We start from the raw sequence: 15,143 nt of genomic DNA, 5'->3' as shown, positions 1-15,143 counted from the left end.
AAGGTCGTAAACGACGATGAACCTGGTGCGAGAGTGCTAATATTGGAACACGCGCGATGTTTTCCGTATACTAAGTTTACTCGTCCAGTGGAGTCGCGGCAGCTACCCCGACGTACAGATACGGGAATTTACTAGTGTCAAACAGCGACCCACATTCGCGCAAGGCTACACCTGGGCAGGTACACAGCCAACCTTCCTCTAACCTTCTACATTGTTTTCTTCGCTCCTTGAACCTCCTTGGTATACATTCTATCGCGTTTGCAGCTCTAGTGATCCAAGAATACAATCAGAGCTAGGCAAATACCTCTGCGTCCCATCTAGCTCCAGCGATACGAGACCATGCGGGTGCTCGGAATCTTGAAATACGAGTATTTTCCGCACCACCCATGCCGCAGCAATATCGCCCGCTCTTGGTCATCCGCGATGCTTGTTGTCAATGCTTAGCATTATCCCTACCGGGATGGTAGAAAATTGCCATATGTCACACTAGGAAGGTCCTCAGATGGCACCGTATTGGAGGTGATGACGGTCGAGGGTCGACGCTCGCCATGATTCATTGCATCATGCTGTCTTTGCATTTTTCATCTCGTCTCGCGCGCTCATAAGTCTGCGATACTCTGCTGATTTGCTCTCGTATGTAATCGAAACATCAACTCTTCCTCTTTCATTTCAATTCATTGTTGGCTGCATCATGAGATTGGGCTCAACTCTTATCTCGAGCGCGACCTTTCTGGGCGCCTTTGCTCGGTCGGCGGCACAAGACAATGCTGCACATGAGAGTGTTGTAGAGCTTCCAGACGGCTGGAAGTCTGTTGGTGAAGCCGATGGTTCCCTACCGCTAACGCTGTCAGTCGCTCTAAAGCAGCCTCGCATGTCGGAGCTGGAAGCACATCTCCAAAACCTAAGCGATTCATCGCATGCAAAGTATGGTGCACATTTATCTCGGGACGAAATAAGCAACTTTCAGCAGCCAGACCAAGACGGTCTTGACGCTGTGCGTTCATGGCTCAATGCCAACGGAGTACCATTCTCAGTTGAAGGGTCGTGGCTACGAATCAACACTACCGTTGACACAGCGAGCAACCTCATCGACGCTGATTTCGGTCGCTACCAATATAACGATGATAGTCCTGTTCTACGCGCGACAAAGTACAGCCTCCCCAGCGAGGTAGCGGACTACGTTGACTTTGTCTACCCCGTCACCCAATTCATCCGCAAGCCTTCCAAGAAAGCGCTTTCATCATTAGAATCACACTACGAGAAGAGACAGGATTCATGTACGTAACAACTGCGCTATCCTTACCCAACAAACTGGACAAACCCAGCTAAACATCACTCCTAGCACCGCAAACCTGCCCAGACGGAAACACAACACCCGACTGCATCATGTCCATCTACAACATCAACTACCAGATCCCCGACACCGACTCCCCCGTGACTTTGGGCATCGCGGGCTTCCTGGAAGAATACCCTAATGAGCCCCTCCTACACTCCTTCCTGGAAAACTTTAGCCCCTACCGCAACACAACCGGCTACAACCCCCTCTATAACTTCACCGTCGCCTCGATCCAAAACGGCAACGACACCAAGCTCGGCTATGGCGGCGAAGCCCAACTCGACATCCAATACAGCATGCCCTTCGTCCAGCCCATGAACGTAACCTACTTCTCTACGGGTGGCCGAGGCCCGTATCTCGACGAAAACGGCACCGAAGTGCCCCTCGCCACCAGCCCCAACGAGCCATGGATCGAGTTCCTGGAAGCACTGCTCGAGCGCGACGATCTACCTACTGTGCTCTCAATCTCCTACACCGACGACGAAGCATGGATCCCACGCGCCTACGCCAAGCGCGCATGCGACCTCTTCATGCAGCTCGGAGCGCGGGGTACATCCGTCCTCGTAGCCAGCGGCGACGGCGGCTCTGCCGGCACCGGATCTTCAGAGTGTAAGAACAACAGGTTCCGCCCTACGTTCCCCGTCGACTGTCCGTACGTCACGAGTGTCGGTTCAACGGCTGCCTACTCCCCGCTTAGCGCAGAGTGGTTCAGTGCAGGCGGTTTCAGCGAGTACTTTGACCGCCCTGCGTGGCAGGACGCGGACGCGAAGAAGTATATCGCGCAACTAAACGGGTCGCATGATGGATGGTATGCGCCTGGTGGACGTGGTACACCCGATCTCTCGGCTATTGGAACGCGATTCGTGATGGATGAGAGTGGGATCAAGCAGAAAGGCACGAGTGCGAGTACGCCTGTGGTTGCGGCTATGATTGCGCTTGCAAACGACAAGAGGATGCGGGCTGGGAAGCCGGCGCTGGGCTTCTTGAACCCCTTGCTTTACTCGGATGAGCTGAGGCATGTGTTTGTGGATGTGACCGAGGGTCAGTCGGGTAGTTGTATTGTTAACCGCACTGCAGAGCCTGGGTGGGAGACGGCTGAGGGATGGGATGCGGCGACTGGCCTGGGCACGTTGGATTTTACTAAGTTTGTTGAGGCTGTTGCTTAGACAGATTGCATAAGCATATCGTTATACTTAGTAACATGGAGGTCCAAGAGAAGATTTTGTTAGCTCTCTCTAGACATACACGCAACAATTACACAAACCAACTAATTCGGGACAGCGATAGCGACAGTATTGATTGGGACATGGACCCGTGCTCTTATTGACTGATTGAGTACTATCCTCCCCATGCCGGACGGTACTGATGCTATGATGAAGTCGTGCTCAACGCTGATAACAATCCTCATTGTCACGGCTTCTCGCCAAAGACAATCCGCCTCATGTGTACGCTGAGTACTGAGTATGTAGACCGATTCGTAGAGGCAGCGCAGACATCGATCGCTCTGACCGAGTACGCTTTTTAGTATAGGAATGCTGTGTGAGCAAATGCCGTGCTAGTTCAAGCGGTCGTGCGGCCTTCCTCAGGCCATAGCCGCTTCCTTTGCACGCTTCTTCTCTTTCCTTGCTTTCTTTTCCTCTTTCCTCTTGATCTCCTCTGGATCCCGTTGCTTTTTGGTCTTCTTCGCTGGCACTTCAGGCGCATCAACACCATTGACATCAGCGTGTTTCCTCTTCGGCTTCTTCGAGGGTAAATTAAGTCCGTTCGGCATCGCAAGCCCTGCAGTCGCCTGTGGTGCCTCGGTCTCGTCATCGGAATCACCGATAATCCCGGCATCGTTCCCACTGAAGCCAGTGGGCAGGAAGCGCATCTTCAGCCCTGTGACTTGTGGTCGTGGTGCGCGAATGGTCGATCGCGTTATTGAGGCGGCTGCTTCTGAGCCCGTGTTTTGGTCTGCTTGCTTTGTGCTGAGGTGGGGAAGTCGTACAACCGATCGTAGGCGTAAAGTCTGAGATATCCGCGTAGGGGCTGGCCAGGTCAGTATAGTTGATAGAGGCAGTATTTGATGAACGAACCTGGTTTCATGCCATTGTTCCGTGGTAATAGAACCTCCCGAGTGCCATCTTCACTCTCGGTCTGAGAGAAACCGTAGTCTGTACCCTTGTAGCTCAGTACGGCATCCCCTTTCATAGCTTTGTCCATGGCGAGCTCGCTCAAATCCTTCAGCGAGACACCTGCGGGAGCAGTGATGTGCCATATCTGCTTTCCTTCTAGATTATCGAACAAGCCCGTCGCCTTGGAGATAGTCCTGTCGTTGACTGGAACTGGAGCAAATCCTTTGGGGGGTGCGTAAGCCTGGGTTGGTCGGAAATCAACGGCATGCGATTGTGGTTGCACTGGCGGTGCCGGTTGTGTTTGGTTCGACTTGCGTGTTGGTTGCGGCGCGTTGCCTGTGTCCGAGTCGTCGCTAGAGCTGTCTGCGCTGCTGGTGTCGTCGCTGTCGCTCGAAGCTCTCTTGCTTTGCTTGTTACCTGGGAGCTTCGTCTGTATGTCCCTAGTCGGCGCGTCGTCGCCGCTTATCTCTGAGCTTGACAAGCCTTCAGCGTCCTCCTGTGTCGCGATTTGCTTGGGCGCAGGCTTCTTAGGCGAAACCTTCGACTTCGAGGCGGATTTGGAGGCAGGAACGTCCTTCTTGCTGGGCTTGGACTTTGCTTTGGGAACGCCGTTCACGTGAATGCCGATGGTGGCTTTCGGCTTCTCGGCCTTCTTGGACTGCGCGGTTGTCTCACTGGGAGAATCATCGTCGCTGTCGACAAATTCCTGGCTTAATTGCGCTTTCGATGGGGTGTTCTGAGGTTTTGACTTCGGCTTGGAGCCCGGTAGCGGCACCTTGGTTTTCTGTGTGGCACTCATAGTGTGTGTAGAGCCATGCTCTTTGCGACCAGAAAGTCGAGGATCGTAAGGAACTTTTTTGCGCCGCGAACTGTCGCGCTCGGCCACTGGGCGGAGAAGAGCCGCATGGCGACTAGTCCCAATAGGGACTTGGCGCGCCAAAAATCATTGGCTTGATCTTTGAAGTGATGGGCACATGCAGAACACCAATGTCAACATCCAAAGTCAGTATGTCAGGAAAGCGGAAGAGAGGGGAAGACGCCGCTGCTGCTGGTGCCCCCAGCGCAAAGCCACTCACTGCGATCGCGGCTGCTCGACTAAGAACAGAAGCTGCCGCCAAAGTTGTGAATACACCTGAAGTTACGCTGGAGCAGATTCCTGTGCCAACGAGCCCATTGCTTGATGCTGCGAGATCTGAGCACGAAGATTCAGATGAAGGGGGAAAACACGCGCCCGTACATCGAAATCTCAAGCTTTGCAACTGGCGCAACGAACCCCAAAACATTCTCTCAGATACCGACACCGAACTTACGATCAACCTGAACAAACACGCGACTATTACACTAATAGGCACTTTTGATTTGACAGTTCTACGAGGCGCCGTCAACATCAACGGTGCCAACATCGGAACAGTCAGTCGTGATGGGCAGAAAAACCAGGTTTATCGAGCGTGTGTACCAGCCACGCACCCAATGTCCAAAATCCGTGGTCTGGATGGTACGAACCAAATAAGATTTAGGACATGCAAGATACCTGCTCCGCTCGCAAGTATTAGTCCACTCTTTGCCGGTATCTGGAGCGATTTGACCGACCGTTCGTTCCGCGTTGTAAGTACCACATCTCTTCATACCCCTGTTCAGCATCAGTCGCAACGGCACATTTGTGACACATACTGAGACGTGGAGTTGTAATAACCATCTAACATCTCTGCTAGGTAACCAACTCGGATGCGGATACGCTTTCTCGACCATTACGTCCTGAAGTGACACCCGAAGACTGGCTCCGCGCAATCGAGGACTGTGCTAGCAATCCCTCCATCACCGTGGTGACTGGATCACCTAGCTCAGGCAAATCAACATTTGCTCGGCGGCTCGTGAATCGCTCTCTTGCAGGTCTAGGCAAGACCGCTCCATCTGTGCCAGCCGTATGTTGGATGGATCTCGACGCGCAAAAACAAGAGTATGTCCCCGGAGGCCAAGTCTCTCTTTCTATAGTGCGAGATTTGAACTTGGGCCCAAGTTTTACACACCCTTCTGTCGTACCAGGACCAAAAGAAGCGATGAGGAATGAGGTTATTCGCGCACATCCAATTCCGACGAACTTCGCCAACTACGCAGACTACTATCAGTCTTGCGTTGAAGATCTCTTCCTGGCATACAGAAACCTTTCCTCGCAAGATTCCTCTCTCCCGCTAGTCGTCGACATACCCGACTTCCTCTACTCTTCACATTTCGACCTCCTCACAAAGCTACTGGCGAGAATTAAACCACACAACGTCGTACATCTTGGGGATACACGGGCCATCGACACCGAAACAGCGGCAAAGCTGCATTTGCTTCAAACATCAACGTCGCAATTTCACGGCACATTCCATGAGATCACCGCGCAACAGGCCCAGATAGTTGCTATAAGGTCGGACAATGAGTTAAGAGCTATGCAGATGCAGTCTTATTTCCATCTCAAATCGAGCAGTACAAGCTCAAGCCGGGCCCAAGTGCTCAGCTGGACGCCAGAGACGCTTTCAAATTTAGTGCCATGGGAATTCTGCTACGAAGAAACCACCGGGCGAGCACAGGATCTAGTTGCTCTCGCAATGTACTCAGAGCCAGTCGAGCCATCTTCAATGCTGCATGCACTGAACGGATCTATTGTGCACATTATCCAATCCACATCTGCTGCAGTCCCAGGCTCGCTTCCACGGACCCAGAAATTTGGTATTCCATATCTTGCCGAGTCTGCGCGCACAGGAATGGTAGAACCGCTGGATCCTCGAACGACGAGACTGGTCTGCACGGCGATGATTCGGGGCTTCAATCCAGAGAAGAAGATAGTAGAAGTGCTGGTACCGAAGACGCACGAGTCGCTGCTATATAACTTGTCACCCGAGAGGACTATCTTTGTAGGCGGATGCTGCGACGTGCCGGAATGGGCCTACTTGGAGGACGCCTGTGCGCAGGAAGAAGCGAGGAAAGCGACGACGGGCGTCGGTAGCCTACCCATTTGGGTCGAGAAGGAGGACCTTGTAGATGGTATGGGATATCTCAGCACTGTACGGAGGGTGAGGAAGTTCCAGACTTGACCACGTTGGAGATGTTGTTCATTAGCGCTCCAAAACGAAATACAATGATGAGGTTGGTGCTTCGAGACCTTCACGGCAGCCTTTGGACGAACAAAATGAAGCTTTCGACTTTCTTGTTGCGAACTACTGTTGAGTTGCACTATAGCTGTAATATGTACACGTGATACCATGCTTGTTCCAAAGTCCCCGACTACAAAATCATCTTCGGTGGAGCTGTGTGTCGTCAGCAGATGGAGTGAAAATGTTTGATGGTGAACTCACGATCGATGATTGGGCAGGGCAGGTTGCGCTCGTACTTTGATCCTACAACACCCGTCAGTACATTCATATCCGCGGCCGATGCGGAAATGTATCCGGGCGTTAGCAACGAACCTCCAGGAGCCGTGGGTGGGCGGTAAGGGTCTGGGTGCTTCCACTTCTCGAGCAGGTTTTCCGTCTCCTTGATCAGTTCCTATGCGACTCATCAGCAGAGTCCTCTGTGTAGCCGTAATATATGTGGAGTTGTCGATGTAATCGCGGTGGTGGAATAGGGAGACGCACCCTCATCTGTCGCGGCTCGGTAACATTGCGCTTGGCCTCGAAGAGTTCGCGGATGTACAGGGCCTGTCCGCGCCAGAGGTATCGGTGGACGCTCCAGTCGAGGGCGAGCTTGAGGGACCGCCTGTAGAGGCGTCTGCGGCTGGGTTAGTTTCTGCGCGTAAAGGGCGACTTCTGCGGGGGTTGGCGTACAGGACGTGTATCTTAGAGCTCATGACGGCGATGGCCCTTCCAGTGGGAATTGTTGCGGAAGGGAGAAACGTGGGTCGTGGCCGCAATGCCTCGGTGTTGTCGCAGATGGCTTGGTGAGGGCAGCGTGAGGTTGCGGGCTTGGCATTTGTGCCTGTGACGGAGGGTGGCTTCCGAGACGTCAGAAGTGTGGTGCCGTGTCTGCTTCAGTACCATACAACTGCCGCAAGGGGACTCATACACCAAACTTCGTTCGCTCGAAGTCGCCCATCGCTCTCACTCGCATCTTACTTTCCTTTTTCCCAGCCTTCGCCTGGTCGCCCATCATGTCCAGCCAGCAGTGTCTCCGCCGTCTACCAGCGGCTATGCGCTCTGTGCGAGCTTTGCGCGCAAGCCCACGAGCCATCCCAGCCGCGCGCAGCTATTCCGCCATCTCCAAGGCGAACTCCTCTGGTCTCCTCGCTCAAGCTTCAAGGTACTGCGAATGTCTACATCTAACAAAAATGCCCAACACTAACTGTTTACAGACGGCCTGGACAGCTCTCTTCACAACGCCTATGGACCCTCGAGCAGACAAGAAGCTATGCCGACACCATCGTCAAGGTGCCCGAGATGGCTGAGTCGATCACAGAGGGAACCCTGAAGCAATGGTCAAAACGTGCGTTCACCATCTTCAATTGGATATGCCACTAGCTCACAATATGCAGAGGTTGGCGACTACGTTGAGCAGGATGAAGAGATCGCTACTATCGAGACCGACAAGATCGACGTCGCCGTCAATGCGCCCGAGGCTGGTACTATCAAGGAATTCCTCGTCAACGAGGAGGACACCGTCACCGTCGGACAGGACATTGTAAAGCTTGAGGCCGGTGGTGCCCCAGCTGGCGGAAAGAAGGAGGAGGCCAGCGAGCAGCCCAAGGAGCCTGCATCTAAGGACCAGGAGACTTCGTCGCAACCCGAGGGCCAACAAGAGCAGTCTCAGCCAGAAGCGCCAAAGGAGGAATCGAAACCAGAGCCTCCCAAGCAGGAAGAGAAGCCCCAGCCGCCCAAGCAAGAATCTAAGCCTGCACCTCCCAAGAAGGACTCCAAGCCCGAGGAGACCAAGCCTGCTACACCCGGTAGCCGTGAGGAGCGCCGCGTATGTAACCTTCGCGCACGCTGAGTTATGTGTACTAACAGCCTTGCAGGTCAAGATGAACCGCATGCGCCTCCGCATTGCCGAGCGCTTGAAGCAGTCGCAAAACACCGCCGCCTCCCTGACCACCTTCAACGAGGTCGACATGTCCTCCATCATGGAGTTCCGCAAGCTCTACAAGGACGAGATTCTCAAGAACAAGGGCGTCAAGCTCGGTTTCATGTCCGCCTTCTCGCGCGCCTGCATCCTCGCCGCGCGCGACGTCCCTGCTGTCAACGCCTCCATTGAGGGCCCTGACGGCGGCGACACCATCGTCTACCGCGACTACGTCGACATCTCCGTTGCCGTCGCTACCGAGAAGGGTCTCGTCACCCCCGTCGTCCGAAACGCTGAGAGCTTGGACATGGTCGGCATCGAGAAGGCCATTGCCGACCTCGGCAAGAAGGCGCGCGACAACAAGCTTACTATTGAGGACATGGCTGGTGGTACCTTCACCATCTCCAACGGCGGTGTCTTTGGTAGTCTGATGGGTACTCCCATCATCAACCTTCCCCAGACCGCCGTTCTCGGTCTGCACGCCATCAAGGAGAAGCCGGTTGCTATCAACGGAAAGGTCGAGATCAGGCCGATGATGTACCTTGCGCTCACATACGACCACCGACTGCTCGACGGAAGGGAAGCTGTCACTTTCCTCGTCAAGGTCAAGGAGTACATTGAGGACCCCAGGAAGATGCTCTTGTAAGCGCTGATGCTGTAGTTGTGTCTGTGTGTATATGTAGGATGGCAGGTCTTTGTGCGAAAGCGCGGGAACTAGTGGCGGGGCAGAGAGGTGTGGTTGAATAGTTCAACGAGATATTTTTGCATGCATTGAATGATTTGTATTGCATATGTATATTTATGGGGCTTCAAATGTGTATACATTGGTGATTCTGTGCATATTAAGCGTCTTTTTACTGGTATCGTGTGTGGATGTGTTCATGTCGAGACGCGTCTTCGCGCAACGCAGCTGGTATTCGACGCGTCGACGTTGAGGTCTACATGGCAGTTCAGACTGGCAAAATGACGTCAACTACCTCTATTCAAGTTGATTTTATCGTATGAACGTGCAATGACGCGCCTCTACGTGTCTGATACTTTGCAAGCGCGGTGGTCGCGTCTGTTGCTCGTACGCCGTGAAAGCGATTATAATGGAGAGCACATCACCACGCGGGAAATCGAACACAAAAATAGTTTCAAACTAAAATCCAGTGTTACTACAGTCGATTCATGCATTTTTTGAGATATTTGAGTGTGGTGGTGGGTTGTAATGATTTTTTGAATAAGTTGCTCTTCATTCTTAATTCCAAATGTTCTTCACCAACCTTGCAACACAATCATACGGAAAAGCACCTCACGAAAAGAGATAATTCGGCCTATCATCACAAGTTATCAATACAATCAGCTGCAGGTGACTTATTACATAAATTTCATGGAGTAAAATACATAGCATGCCGTATATGTTTGAAATGCTATCAACACTGCAGATGGCCACATACCTATAGGAAGACACCTACCAACACGTATCATGCGACAAAACCTCCCTGGATCCATGGAACCAAGTATAGTTTACGCTACGAGCGAAAAGAGTAGGAGGATATACTAAGTCACGTCGTTTGAAATAGTGCACCTGTAGACATATGCATCAATAGGGATGATGATGAATACTATAGCTATCTACGACAAATACGCTGTGTTTGCACTACAATCCCTCACATATCTTACCAGACTGCCCAAGTGTACTAAACGATTGCCATACAACTGAAATCAAGTACACGGCAGGTAGTGCATTGTACCCCGAGTTACATCACACGGCTGCGTCGCCTAGCACATGGAACTGCCTCAACGCTGCAAATACCACCTCTCTACAACGTACATATATGCCATATATTGCCCAATTCGCTCGTTGCCGTTGCTGAATTCCAACTGTCTCGATTCGAACGCGAAATGCGTGTCAAGACAGCATGGTCGAGAATGCGTGATGGTGAGATACGGTCGACGCAACGTTATCGCAAGTGTAGGCGAAGTGGAGATGGGGCGTTACTCAGATATACAGGCGCGAGAAATGGCGGTGTAGCTAGCTTGTGAATTAGGTTACACGGCGCGCATGGCAAAGTCCAAATAGCGTCAGTGCAAAGCTAAGCATTAGCAAAGAAGTCACGGCAAAAGACGGTAGATGAAGTGATATGCTCGATTCAGCTCATGAGCTCGCGGTCGTCAATACAACCAGCTAATATACAGCTCTGGTATAAATCCCGTAAAAAGCCGAGAACCCAAACCCAGACCGACTCCCATTATCATTGCAGATGAAAAAGACCCATGAAGTAACCACGCCGTGAAGAAGAAACTCAAATGCAGGACGCGTTTAGAGCTCCTGCGAAGGACCCTTGCCAGGCTTGGCTGTCTTCTTGGGCAGAAGGTCTGAAAATATGTTAGCAACTGATGCGATGCGAGTAGATTGTGGAGCAACGTACTCTGGTGAATGTTGGGGAGGACACCACCCTGGGCGATGGTGACGTGTCCGAGAAGCTTGTTCAGCTCCTCGTCGTTCCTGATGGCGAGCTGGAGATGGCGGGGAATGATACGGGTCTTCTTGTTGTCGCGGGCAGCGTTACCGGCCAACTCGAGGATCTCAGCAGCGAGGTACTCAAGGACGGCAGCGAGGTAGACGGGGGCACCGGCACCGACACGCTGAGCGTAGTTGCCCTTGCGGAGAAGACGGTGGACACGACCGACGGGGAAAGCGAGACCGGCCTTGGATGAACGGCTAAGGACGAGTTAGCTATGATGCAATGTTGGAGATGGGATGCGCAATGCGATGCGAAAAGACGCGTCAATCAAGCAAAAGACGCGTCAAAAAGATGCAAAGTGCAGCTGAAGAATGCGCAAGGCAAACTGGAGCTAAAGGCGCGATGGAGGAGATGGAGTACTCACGATTGGGCGCTGGACTTGGAGCCGCTGGCCTTGCCTCCGGACTTGCCTCCAGTCATTTTGAGAGAGTTGGTTTGGGGGTTGGTTTGGAAGTGGGAGAGGTTGGAGAGTTGAGTAGATTGAGCGGGATGAGCTGGTTGTGGGCGTGGAGTGTCGAGACGATGGATTGCTTGCTGCTGTCGGGGGGCGGGGCGGTCTTATAAGGACGGCGCTGGACTGTTGTGAGTGCGCGAGATCAACCTGCCCACGCTAGCGCGCGAAAAGGCAGCGACGCCGCCTAGCGCCTGCCGCAAGTCAGCGCAAGATCAATGGCGGGCCTCGCTTAGCCACCAAACTGGCAAGAGCTGCCGCACGGGCCTCCCAGCCGCTGCTGGATCACAACATGAGAGCGCGCTCCCCATAAGTAGCGCGCTCCCCGCCGTCGACGACCTTTCCCTTCATCCATCGCAAACTCCCACCACGACACTCGACCAACTCCATCTCACTCCAAGCTTCTGCTTTTAACTCAAACTCACCCTTTTTACCACCACCTCTCAAATCCACCAAAATGCCCCCCAAGGCCCAGAAGACTCCCACCACCGGCGGCAAGGCCCCGGCTGGCAAGGCTCCCGCCGAGAAGAAGGAGGCTGGCAAGAAGACCGCCGCGCCCTCCGGTGACAAGAAGAAGCGCACCAAGACCAGGAAGGAGACCTACTCCTCCTACATCTACAAGGGTGAGTTTGCACTTTGCGCATTCTGAGCGCGACTTCCAGTCTTTGAAGCATTGCGCTTCATTGGCTTCCATTGAGCAGAATTTGCTGACGCGTCTTTAGTCCTCAAGCAGGTCCACCCCGACACCGGTATCTCCAACCGTGCCATGAGCATCCTCAACTCTTTCGTCAACGACATCTTCGAGCGCGTCGCCACCGAGGCTAGCAAGCTCGCTGCCTACAACAAGAAGTCCACCATCTCATCGCGCGAGATCCAGACATCGTACGTTTTGCACGCTTCTTCCACATCCAGTCTCATATACTGACCTCATCCACAGAGTCCGTCTGATCCTGCCTGGTGAGCTTGCCAAGCACGCCGTCTCTGAGGGTACCAAGGCTGTCACCAAGTACTCTTCCTCTACCAAATAGAGTGCTTTCTTTTCGCCGGATGTTTTCTTTGGGTCTTTCTTGTCTATTTGACAAGTGGTTATGGGGTGCGGTGTTCACGGGTCCTTTGCTAATGTGATCATGGGTCGGTTTGTCTGTCATCGAATCATCTAGTCGTATTCGACTACGAGGTCCATCAGGGTCTGTACATTATACCACAGCAGACGGGAACGAATCAATTCTTTCGAACTTCACAATGACTTCACTTTTCTTTGACTTCCGTTTTCTGAACTTTCCATCCTTTCTTCTAATCAGCAGGCTACTTTTATACCCAGAACGCACTGCGCCATTCAATTCATGGCGCGTAGATCTGGAAGCGCGCCTTTTCGAGACGAGACGCGATATCGACGCGCTGTCGGGGGGTCACGCGCCGCGACCTGCGGATACGCGCTGAACGCGTCTTTCACGATATCTCGTCGAACTTAGAGGAATCGCGTTTTTGGCGAATTCGGTCCAGATGACGTAGGCGCCCATTTGACAGCAACCAGTGAATTCTGGAACTGGGACGACAAGCACGAGTTTCCGCATGGCAAGCATCCTCACTTGGGCAAACATTACCAAAATCTTTGGATTTGTGGATTGCGCACCAAAAACACGGCATTTACGGATATACACGTACCAGACTCTCGAATCCCACAACTCCAGACATGCATGTACCCGTATGATATCATAGCGAAACCCAACAGAAAACGCCAGAGCAATCTAGACGGCTATCGCCTATTGCAAGCCATCCTCATCCCAACTCTCTACCTCGTCAATAGCGCCTTCTCTCTCTTGTCCTCGCGGCGCTGGCTCTTTGTCCTGCACATGCACCACGCTCTTGCCTTGCACGCTGCGAACGCCTTCTTTCCAGTTGTCATAGTCTTCTTGTGATGTTATGAGAAAAGCGAGGAGCATAGAGGGGTCCATCTCGCGGATCTGAAGACGGCGGATGCGGCGCGTATGACAACTCGCGAGTTCTTCGGCGGAGTAAGAGGATGAGTTCGATGAAGGGACGATGGTTGTGGATGACGAGGTGGACGTTGCTGAAGCTTCTAGTGTAGAAGGAGTGGCTGTTTCCTGGTCTTCAGTCGATGACGCAGGAGAGCGATAGGGTAAGAGTGGGCGTGTGCTGTGGGGATCGAGGTAGAAGAAGTTGTTTGCCTGCGTGGCTACAAAGTAATGTGATGCTGAAGGGCGGCCACTGTGAACAGTTAGTATAACTAGTCTCGAAGTATGACAGACACTTGTTGCGCCTCACCCTGCAATGCCAATGCTCTGCTTCATCTGCAGGCTCGCCTTCAGCGCCTCCCAGTATACTGGAGTGATCTTGTCGATGCCCAGCCTTGTGCCGACGAGGATCAGCGTAGGTCGCCATTCTCCGTCGTCGTCCACGGCGATTTGCTTCAGCTTATCTTCATACACGTCGGCGCCGTCACCCGATACGTATACTCTCAGTCCAGCCTCCTTGTACTTGTGCACTAGATCTTGTATACACCGTGCTGCCGCCGAGGGACCGAACCACTCGCCAGGGTACTTTCCGCATACAGCAGCGCCGTGCTCGACGAAGCGGTGGATCGAGAAGGGCGCTTTCGGATCGTCAGCAAAGAGTGAGAGTATTTCATGATGCTCCGGCACATCAGGCTTCTCTTGGTATCTCCAGTCCCGTCCAAGACGGAGCATTTGCAGCGCGTTGGCGAGTATGCACTGCCCGCTCCTGATCATGCAGCCAAAGCCCGTATCCGACGTGAATCCAGGCGAGGCGAGGTTCTGCATGCGCACGCGGAAACTCATAGCGCTTGTGGCCTTTGGGTCCTGACTCTTCTGGATTGGCGTAAAGCCAGAGCGATAGGTCATCCAGATGCGCGACTCGAAGTCATCAAGGAAGGCAGAGGGCCAGTTGCCGTATTGTGCTGGATCCTCGCCATTTGGAGCTTCCTTGCGCTCGGACTCTTCGATGCTGGTTCTTATCCAGCTTTCGTCTTCGTTACGTTCGGACAAGGGCGTGGGTGCGGGCGTCCCGGCAGCTGGGGAATCAGTGGGCGTAGGCTTGGACGGCGGCGGCCGGGGGTCGTAACGCTGGCCTAGCAGCCATACGGGGTCGTTGGAGTCGTTGGTCGGCGGAGGATCGTAGAAGGTGCGGACGATGTTGCGGCTGACGCGCTCGAAGTCATGCATGATGGCTGCAACAGAAGGTGTTGTGGCCAGGGCGGCGATGGATGCGGAGGTGATGCGGAGGTCCCGAGATGAGGTTGCCTAGAGCTGACTGCACGCGTTCCTACTTGCCACGACTATTTGCACATACCCACGATACCAGACGGTGGGTTGAAGCAGAGTGTAGCAACACGATGTCGAGCTTCTTGGGTTGGTGCAGCCAGCCGCAGAGGGTCAGATGCGGCTCTACGAACCTAGGTTCCCGCGGGGGAGGGGCCTGCGGTCGCTATCACCTGGCTGTGTCACTGCGTGGCAATCACGTTCCTGGAATGCGTTGGCCAGGGTATGCAGAACCCGCGTATACATCACCGCACTTCAAGCGCACTTCATTCACTCACTCTATGATGGACTTTATGCTCAGAAGCTGCTGCACTGTCCAAGCATCTCCAACGCTCACTGGGGAGCGATAACCAGCGGCTCTATCGTCATAAGCTCCGCTAAGCTAGCTAACCCTGCGCA

General features: G+C 53.4%; 8 protein-coding genes across 8 annotated transcripts; 4 read left to right on the top strand and 4 right to left on the bottom strand.

Moving 5' to 3' along the window:
* Positions 1–228: 228 nt before the first annotated feature.
* On the top strand, positions 229–2,607 carry BKA58DRAFT_383339 (tripeptidyl-peptidase sed4). Its single transcript, XM_046170176.1, has 2 exons — positions 229–1,277; positions 1,343–2,607. The coding sequence occupies exons 1-2, from the start codon at positions 692–694 to the stop codon at positions 2,500–2,502; spliced, it is 1,746 nt and encodes a 581-aa protein (XP_046026625.1). The 5' UTR covers positions 229–691; the 3' UTR covers positions 2,503–2,607.
* Positions 2,608–2,609: 2 nt separating this feature from the next.
* On the bottom strand, positions 2,610–4,401 carry BKA58DRAFT_337458 (DNA-directed RNA polymerase I subunit RPA34.5-domain-containing protein). The gene is made up of 2 exons (XM_046168273.1): positions 3,412–4,401; positions 2,610–3,364 (listed from the first exon to the last, which is right to left on the bottom strand). The coding sequence occupies exons 1-2, from the start codon at positions 4,247–4,249 to the stop codon at positions 2,919–2,921; spliced, it is 1,284 nt and encodes a 427-aa protein (XP_046026624.1). The 5' UTR covers positions 4,250–4,401; the 3' UTR covers positions 2,610–2,918.
* A 34-nt stretch (positions 4,402–4,435) lies between these two features.
* Positions 4,436–6,647, top strand: BKA58DRAFT_383336 (uncharacterized protein; the record flags this gene model as incomplete). The annotated part of the gene is made up of 2 exons (XM_046170175.1): positions 4,436–5,055; positions 5,163–6,647. Coding segments are annotated over 2 exons (1,985 nt in total), but the record flags the coding sequence as incomplete, so codon positions are not given.
* Positions 6,624–7,464, bottom strand: BKA58DRAFT_383334 (uncharacterized protein). Its single transcript, XM_046170174.1, has 5 exons — positions 7,257–7,464; positions 7,068–7,200; positions 6,900–6,978; positions 6,789–6,830; positions 6,624–6,740 (listed from the first exon to the last, which is right to left on the bottom strand). Exons 1-5 carry the CDS (start codon positions 7,277–7,279, stop codon positions 6,718–6,720), a joined length of 300 nt encoding a protein of 99 aa, XP_046026622.1. The 5' UTR covers positions 7,280–7,464; the 3' UTR covers positions 6,624–6,717.
* Positions 7,465–9,324, top strand: BKA58DRAFT_359594 (uncharacterized protein). The gene is made up of 4 exons (XM_046168734.1): positions 7,465–7,728; positions 7,781–7,911; positions 7,961–8,391; positions 8,441–9,324. Exons 1-4 carry the CDS (start codon positions 7,580–7,582, stop codon positions 9,128–9,130), a joined length of 1,401 nt encoding a protein of 466 aa, XP_046026621.1. The 5' UTR covers positions 7,465–7,579; the 3' UTR covers positions 9,131–9,324.
* Positions 9,325–10,601: 1,277 nt separating this feature from the next.
* On the bottom strand, positions 10,602–11,553 carry BKA58DRAFT_383328 (histone H2A). Its single transcript, XM_046170173.1, has 3 exons — positions 11,359–11,553; positions 10,899–11,191; positions 10,602–10,845 (listed from the first exon to the last, which is right to left on the bottom strand). The coding sequence occupies exons 1-3, from the start codon at positions 11,412–11,414 to the stop codon at positions 10,790–10,792; spliced, it is 405 nt and encodes a 134-aa protein (XP_046026620.1). The 5' UTR covers positions 11,415–11,553; the 3' UTR covers positions 10,602–10,789.
* A 235-nt stretch (positions 11,554–11,788) lies between these two features.
* Positions 11,789–12,685, top strand: BKA58DRAFT_359588 (histone-fold-containing protein). The gene is made up of 3 exons (XM_046168733.1): positions 11,789–12,068; positions 12,168–12,327; positions 12,383–12,685. Exons 1-3 carry the CDS (start codon positions 11,903–11,905, stop codon positions 12,471–12,473), a joined length of 417 nt encoding a protein of 138 aa, XP_046026619.1. The 5' UTR covers positions 11,789–11,902; the 3' UTR covers positions 12,474–12,685.
* A 442-nt stretch (positions 12,686–13,127) lies between these two features.
* BKA58DRAFT_159154 (peptidase family C54 protein) lies at positions 13,128–14,755 on the bottom strand. The gene is made up of 2 exons (XM_046164930.1): positions 13,732–14,755; positions 13,128–13,674 (listed from the first exon to the last, which is right to left on the bottom strand). Exons 1-2 carry the CDS (start codon positions 14,646–14,648, stop codon positions 13,209–13,211), a joined length of 1,383 nt encoding a protein of 460 aa, XP_046026618.1. The 5' UTR covers positions 14,649–14,755; the 3' UTR covers positions 13,128–13,208.
* Positions 14,756–15,143: the final 388 nt, after the last annotated feature.

The sequence above is a fragment of the Alternaria rosae genome (genome assembly GCF_020736505.1).
Source record: "Alternaria rosae strain MPI-PUGE-AT-0040 chromosome Unknown BKA58scaffold_4, whole genome shotgun sequence".
Lineage (NCBI taxonomy): Eukaryota > Fungi > Ascomycota > Dothideomycetes > Pleosporales > Pleosporaceae > Alternaria > Alternaria rosae.
This window is presented reverse-complemented; position numbering and strand designations above follow the sequence as displayed.